The sequence below is a fragment of the Antedon mediterranea genome, chromosome 4 (genome assembly GCF_964355755.1).
Source record: "Antedon mediterranea chromosome 4, ecAntMedi1.1, whole genome shotgun sequence".
NCBI classification, from domain to species: domain Eukaryota; kingdom Metazoa; phylum Echinodermata; class Crinoidea; order Comatulida; family Antedonidae; genus Antedon; species Antedon mediterranea.
In genome coordinates this window covers 20,903,567-20,911,425 of record NC_092673.1, presented here as the reverse complement: position 1 = coordinate 20,911,425, position 7,859 = coordinate 20,903,567, and the positions used below count along the sequence as shown (strand labels likewise).

General features: G+C 36.3%; 1 protein-coding gene across 2 annotated transcripts; it reads left to right on the top strand.

Moving 5' to 3' along the window:
* The first annotated feature begins 5,322 nt into the window (after positions 1-5,322).
* Positions 5,323-7,244, top strand: LOC140048095 (dermatopontin-like). Of its 2 annotated transcripts, XM_072093106.1 has the most exons (5): positions 5,323-5,656; positions 5,737-5,917; positions 6,014-6,154; positions 6,778-6,930; positions 7,164-7,244. In XM_072093106.1, the coding sequence occupies exons 2-5, from the start codon at positions 5,742-5,744 to the stop codon at positions 7,207-7,209; spliced, it is 516 nt and encodes a 171-aa protein (XP_071949207.1). In that variant the 5' UTR covers positions 5,323-5,656; positions 5,737-5,741; the 3' UTR covers positions 7,210-7,244. The 2 variants fall into 2 exon arrangements, with proteins under 2 accessions (XP_071949207.1, XP_071949208.1); XM_072093107.1 differs by having other exon boundaries at positions 5,323-5,917.
* The last annotated feature ends 615 nt before the right edge of the window (positions 7,245-7,859 follow it).

Below are 7,859 nucleotides of genomic sequence, written 5' to 3'. Positions count from 1 at the left end.
TATTAATTGGACAACTTTGAGACCAAAAACAGTGTCTTCTTAATAGGGTACCCCTATCAGTCGACACTAACCAAAATATCCCTTTATTGGTTTACGCTTGGTTCTCACTAGTACGCAGCACAAAGTAATTTAACTAATATGAAATCAAACCTGCGATGTTTACAGCACTGTTGTGTCGTTGGTTCCCACTTGTGATTACGCACACTTTACGTCGATACGTCGCTGCGTTGCTTTAGCGAGAAAAACAAATATACCAAAATAAACAAAAATATTGATCTGGACTTAATAAAATAAGAATAGTTGAAAATTTACCAGCCAAAGTTTCACCAATGACAAACTGTCAAACCAAAGGAGAGGTTCAATGTATTATGAATTGCCGCAGAAAGAAAATAATCTGACTTGTTGCCGAACTTTCGTTTTTTGATTAGTCACTTCACTGTAATTGTTGTGGCTACGTATACAGGGGCACATCCAGCAATATAGGTTAGGGGGGAGGCTAAGTATTTCATAAAATGATAAAAACGATTCGTCAGGTTGCAGAAAAATAAAAATAGTCATTATTTTATTTTAAAAAGGTAGATTTTAGACGATAGAGATCCACGTAAACACATGGTTTGTATTTTAATTTGTCTTTACAATGCAAAACAGATTTTTATTTACCTGATTGTGAATCCTGGATAAAGACGTTGTTGAATAAAAACAAATCTCACAAAAAAACAACAAATCTACACTATCAAACATTATGTAACAAAGAAATGTGACGTGCCCATTATATAGACATGATGTCATGTATAGGCATATTACTACCATATTTAGGCATATCACTACCATATTTAGGCACTCCACATTTTTTGTCAAACTAGGTTGATACGGTAGACAGATCTTCAGATATATAGAAATCATACTAGTTATAATCTTTAATGAATTGGAATAACAATAAATACGCCGGAATTATAAACTCTTCTATACTATTTTAACTATAACCAGCAAAGCATTGACACTTTCAGCATCTCGCTTTAACTGATCTTGTCGTGATTTGGTGACAAAGAGGGATAAGATGACAAATTCTAATTGTTAAATTACTCCAGATTCGTCGTCTAATTTAAACTCAAAGTCTTAAGAATCTTGAGCGGTTAATCGATCAACCGTATAATGTTGCAAAGTGGAACGTGTGTTTTACAAATTTAGAATAAAATTTAAATGTAGACCTAAATTATTCAATAGTGTTAATGTTACATGTAGACTCGATCCGTTAATATGGAAGATGGAATATGGATCAAACGTCTGAACTTTTAAAACCGTGGTTTAGTAGAATAAAATCTACATACTTATCTTTATACCGTACGGTAGATTAATATAGACTACTGTCGATTCTCAAAAGAGTTAATTCCAATATTTAGTTCATTAGTGGTAGTGCTACATCATATTTATGTCAATCTCAAAAACAACAAGTCAAAGAAGCTGATAGTTATCCATGTTCATTGTATGTAGGAGAGTATACGCTCAGGCTATTATTTTATTCCTAATTTTGCCATTATTAGGGACTTTTAGATTGAGTGAACGTGCACACGACGGTCACGCCGCCCACATGGGTCGCAGTCGACAGATATAAGAACTTTTAGTAAGTGGACATTTAAGTTGACGTGCCAGTTAACGTATGACGTAATGAGCTTGGGATCTGACCTTGTAATCTCGATAGTAGTAGTATAGGGTCGGTGAAAGTACACGAGCTTAGATCAGGTTAAGTGTGTAGTTTAGGCCTAGCCCAGATCCTTAATTTTCTGGACGAAGACTGGCGTCCTAGTGATAAGACCCAGGCCATTACCTGTGTTATTAAAAGCTTTATTTGAAATAGTCAATGCAAATCAATAATTCGCAGTTTGCAAATATAATTTGACTGAAAATCACTTTACTACATTCTCAGAAAATCATCGCCAGGTTCTTAGCCATAATTTGGGTAAACTTTTGCAGTGTTATGACGTCATATCATGTCAGAGAGCGAACGTCAAAATGCCACTGAACAAGTGCTCAAATTTGCCAGTCGACCTGACAGTCGCCTAGCGCATGCGCATATCATAAAAATGACGTTTAGCGTAGCAGTCGACATAGTCTAATTTTTTCTAGTGAAAATCTAAAAGTCCTTATTACCAAAGCGAATACCACGTGCAGTCTGGTGAATTATAAAACAATGTATCTAACTGACTTGTGATAGTCTGTTAGATAGTACCTAGTGACAGCTGCATAATCGGGTGGCATATCTCAGCTCGGTGGCCACGTAAAAAAAACTAAAATGAGATAACAATCGCTAAGTAAACTATACTAATGTGCCCGTTTATTATCAAGGATGACGCGGAATCCAACTATTCTGCTATAAAAGGCCTAGGGAAACCCATTCGCATGTGTCAGGCTCAATGAGGACAACGCGAGTAAGTGTAACGCATTTGTTTAAGTTACTCATATTATATAGTTTTAATCGATAGCGCAACGTTGCCTGATAACGTATAACGCATTTGTTTTGTTTTTTTAATTTATTTTTAGTTACTCATATACAGTAGGCTTTATTTACCCGGGTAAAAAGTGGCTTCATGAACAAAATATCGCTTATTTGGAGGGTGTTCAGCAACGGCTGGATACCGTCTCGACATGAGTCCTGTATTTGAGAACATTGTTGTGTCATATTTATCGGCGAGAGAATTCATAATTTGAATTTAAAAGTAGGCTTATCTTTCAATAATCATGTCAGTATACAGCTTTACCACGTTGAAACACCGGTTGTCCTCTGGTCAAGGTGGGCACTGGACGAGAGAAGCTCTTGATCAATGTTAGGACTAATCAAGTTGCTTTAAACAGTCCTGGCTTTGCTTGTATCATAATTTTAGTGGCGGTAATTATCGCTGCTGGTTTCGATTGAATAAAATAAATAAAAAATAATATAAATAAAGTTATTTTCCAGACAAAATGCGAAACTTACTACATATTTTCTTGGTGTTGACATTCACGTCGTCTTCGATCGGATGGCAGAACGACTATAACGGCCCACTAGACTATAGGCATGTTCAAACGGTAACCATACCGATAGACGTGATCGCATCTTTAACATTTATTGTAGGTAAGAAAATAAAATAAACTTTTAAAATAAAAAATTACTTTTTAAATAAGTAAATTATGTTGGTAAAACTAAATTCAATAAAAAAAAAATAGAATAAATATTTATACGTAAGATTAACAAGCTACTTTACACCATTTTACAGTGATTTTCCATGAACCCTCACAAGCTGTTATGAGACTGATTTTGTTAACGATTGTGATGACAAAATTGTAACATCTTGCTATGAAAACGGGGTGTTTATTGGCGCATACAGTTGTCATGAGAATTATTACGAGGACCGAAGGTATGTCCTAAAGTGCCAGCGATTTAAAAATGCAATGTAATGGTGGGTGTGACGTATTGCCCGAGGGGTATGACGTATGGCCCGGTGGGTGTGATGTATGGCCAGGTAGGTGTGACGTAGGGAAAACAGTTACATACAAAAACTGAGACGGTCTAAATAGAATAGAATTCACAGACAACAAAACCATCCAACCATGACAGATGAAAACAGCATCATAAAAATATAGAGGGACGCGTCACGTCGCAAGACAAGAGGAGTGACGAAGACGACGTTGTCGACGACGACGACGACGACGATGATGATGATGAAGATGATGATTATGATGATGATGCTGCTGCTGCTGCTGCTGCTGATGATGATGATGATAATGATGATGCTGCTGATGACGACGACGACGACGATGATGATGATGATGATGATGATGATGATTATGATGATGATGATGAGGAGGAGGATGCTGATATTAGAGAGTTTACGAAACACGACGGTAGCTAGGACGACAACAGATTGCCATGCGCGCTGACGCGTGAAATGCTGGTTGACGTCCAGTTCACGCGTGAAGCTTTTTTTCCACAACAGTAAAATCGTATGCACGCAACGTTAAACCATGTTAACTGAACATAATAGTGACTGCTAAACGAGTTGAGGAAAACAACAACACGTTTAGGTTTTAAACACGCTAAACATATAAATACGCGTTTAAAAGCTAAATGTGTGGAAAAAGTGGGTAAAACTACATGTTTAAGATCTAAACACTTTTTTTACAGAGTGTCCTATCATTAAGTATACTGTAGTTGATGAATAAAACAATGCTTTTTATTTTTTACAGGGATAGGTTGTGGCAGTACAATATTTGCAAAATTGGATTGTATTAGATAAAAGTTACCGTATGCAATCAAAGTATCAATAACATTTCTTTGCAAAAATTATGATTGTGTTGTTCAATCTTAACTTTCTATCAATAAAGGCTTGGTTCCAAATTGGTCACAACATAACGGCGCGCGTTAAACGAGTGAGTTGACCAATCACAAGTTTGGGTAATCCATCGTCTCGTGATTGGTGAAATTGCGCCTACGTCGTTGTGTTTCATCATCAAATTTAAATCTACCGTTCACGTTTTAGATTAACAGACAATATAGTCGCAGATGAGTAATTCCCACCTTTATCATTTGGACCTATTATGAAACAAATAATGAACAGACTGCTGATGCAAGTTGTTGTATGCATAAGAGTTATTAATCTGTAGTATTTTTAAAAACAATTCTACACAACACATTTATTCACAATTCACAATATAGGGCGTGTGGGGCAGTGTGTGTTGGACGTTCGACTACTGATCGTGAGATCGAGGTTCGACTACAACTCTCGCCGCATTTCTTGTATCCTTAGGCAAGTTACTTTACTTACATTTGCCTCTCTCCACCACCCAGGTGTATAAATGAGAAGCGGATTAGATTAAGACACAACTTTGCGCTGATTACTAGATGCATTATGGGAGTATGGTTACATACGTGTTTGATCCAAAGAGGACTGAGGTAATAATGTTCAGCACTGAGGTTTCACAACATTGGCGCTATGTAAATCAAGAATATTATTATTATTATTATTATTATTAATATTAGGCCTACATTTACAATATTTATCAGTATAGGGGCCTACCAAAAGAAGCGAGTACTTGTCAGTTTGGTATGCATTTAAATGCATTTAAATGTACGTTACATACATGCCGGACAATATTCAACAACAAACATTATATACAAAAAAACCAACAACAAACAACATGGGTCGCCCACGATCGGTCAGCACCTCCGGTGGGGCACTCCACTGTGGAAAAATAGGAGGAATTATACACTAATACTGTGAAGTGACCAGTGCGCTGCTCCCTCGACGGTCATACATGTTGTCACGTGGACAGGACCGAGAAAGTTAATTAAAACAAGATAAAAATCACTAAATAAACTAAACTGATAAATATGACAGTTTATCATCAAAAGATGACGTCATCTAACACAGTGACAAAAACAACTTTGAAAACATCGAGCACTAACAATACACGCTGAACACGGGTAAGTTAGGACATTCTTCTCATTGTAATACTTACTAATAATATGCCTATAGTTAAAATATGCAAAGATTCTTGGTTTGGCAGGAAGGGCTAGTGGCTAGTGCTAAAATGAATATCACAATCACTGTTTAAACACTTTACCCCTTTCACCGGCGAATTTCCAAAGTTTACACACGTAAACGATGCTTAACTTATCAAGGTGTGTTTTACTTTGCGAATGAGAATTCTGGATTTGAACCCTTTTATGTAGTAAATACAATAAATCAATTCTATTTTTAGATAAAATGAAAAACTTACTGTGTATTTGCTTGTTGTTGGTATTAACGTCGTCTTCGACTGCGTGGCAGAACGACTGGGACGCGCCGCTAAACTGGGCATGTCCAGGTGGTCAAGCAGTCTACAGGGTCGTATCCCAATACGATAATGGAAAACATGATCGTCAGTTTGAGATGCAATGCAGGTACAAAATAAACATTATTTTTTTTTAATAACATTTCTTTTTATTATAAATAAATATTAATTCACCGTCGTAATACTAATGCAAACATATTTACAGTGATTTTCCAGGAACTTTCGGAAGCTGTTATGAGACTCCGTTTGTTAACTGGTGGGATGCGATAATGGTTGCCTCTTGTTATGAAAGCGGGGTGATTATTGGGGCATCCAGTGTGCATGATGACACCAAAGAGGACCGAAGGTATGTCAGTCAGTGATAGAATTTAATATCAAAATCTTCCCAATAGAAGGAACTTCTGAAAATGATCATCTTGGTTCTCATTATAACGCGCAACGTAAGGGCGCGCGTACGCGCAACGTCATTTGACAAATCACAAAGATGATTCGTCGACTGTGATCAAACTTGCTTCGCGTTTAGTCATTGGTTTAAGTCCTATGAACCAATTCTTTCGTTTATTGGTATCTGTAGTTAAGACTCATTTTAATTTGTTAAATAAAACGCGTTAGCATGGTAGCCATTCTGTAACTTCTGACGCGAATGGGTATACAATGCTTGGTTCCCAACCAGTAGAGACGCGACGCAAGGACGTAGACGCAACGTAACTGAGTTGACCAATCATAAGCGATGGATTATTCGAACTGTCGCTTGTCATTAATCAACACGCTTGCGTTGCGTTTACGTCCCTGCGTTGCGTCCTAGTGAGAACCAAGTTTATGCGAGTTAACTATCACAAGCGAGCTGTCAAATTACCGTGTGTTGCATCTTTGCATTTCGTCCTAGTGGGAAACAAGCTTAAGAAAAATAATATCCAGATGAACTTTCCACCACCGATTTTCGTACTCATACTTCATATTCTTTTTTAGGTGGACGTATCACTGTTGTTTGGGTGATGATTATTACCTTTACGACTGTCATTATGATAACTCAGTGCACGATTACCACGGATGGCACGATTATTCCGCACCTGCTGGATACTGGATTCACGGAGTAACATCTAACCACGATGACAATCAAGAGTACGTATAAAAATATCAATACTCGTACTCGTTTGATTTTTTAAAAACAATAAAATGTTTCTTATTAATAACAACTCAAAAGCTGATATCATAAATTAATGCTTTTGATATCATTATCAACTACGGTAACACATTTTACTATATTACAGTAGCCTGATATGAAATATTATTTATAATATAATTATTAATTAACATAATTATGATAATAAGTGATTTTTTAAATTTTTTTACAGGGATAGGTTGTGGCAGTACAAGATTTGCAAAATTGGATTTTATTAAATGAAAGTTCAATAATAATATGCCCCTCACGTGACTAGTGTATAATATAGTCTATGCCTATCAATAAAATGTTTATCATAATACTAGTGACAGTGTTGTTTTGATATGTTTTGTCTCACAAAGGAAAACAATATTACGAGTTGAAATTGAGACTATGTTTGTATTGAATGATGGCCATGATGTAGTGCTTAACGTAGGCCTACACCTGCCTTCCAATCTCAAGGTCCAGGGTTCAATCCTGACCTAGTGCAAGGGTTGTAACACATTGTAACTCTACTTTATAATATCCCATATTCCACTTTCTCGGGGAAAAAATAAGAAACAAGTGTTTCTCAACTGATTTGTGTCATATGAGGTCTATATCCACCAAAAAAAGTTGGCCTGGCAAAAGCCGCCATTTTGGATTTTCAAAAAGGCAGCCATAAAATACAGGTTTTTGCTCATATCGCCTCTTCTAACATCATGTATGGAACTTCCTAAACCTAAAATGAGAGTTTATAAACACGATAACTTTTTTTAAATTATACAATAGTTTATCCATCTTATAATTGGCAAGTTACTCGCTGTTGGATGCGTATGAAACAACAAATTTAAAAAAATATACAGACACGCGACTAAATTTTAAAATAGATTCTTTTGTCTAACTAACA

What these genes read in the sequence shown, in the direction of transcription:
- LOC140048095 (XM_072093106.1), top strand. Translation starts at nt 5,742, where the DNA reads ATGAAAAACTTACTGTGTATTTGCTTGTTGTTGGTATTAACGTCGTCT. An exon ending in GACACCAAAGAGGACCGAAG is followed by an intron (nt 6,155 to 6,777) that starts GTATGTCAGTCA and finishes ATTCTTTTTTAG; the next exon opens with GTGGACGTATCACTGTTGTT. An exon ending in AACCACGATGACAATCAAGA is followed by an intron (nt 6,931 to 7,163) that starts GTACGTATAAAA and finishes ATTTTTTTACAG; the next exon opens with GGATAGGTTGTGGCAGTACA.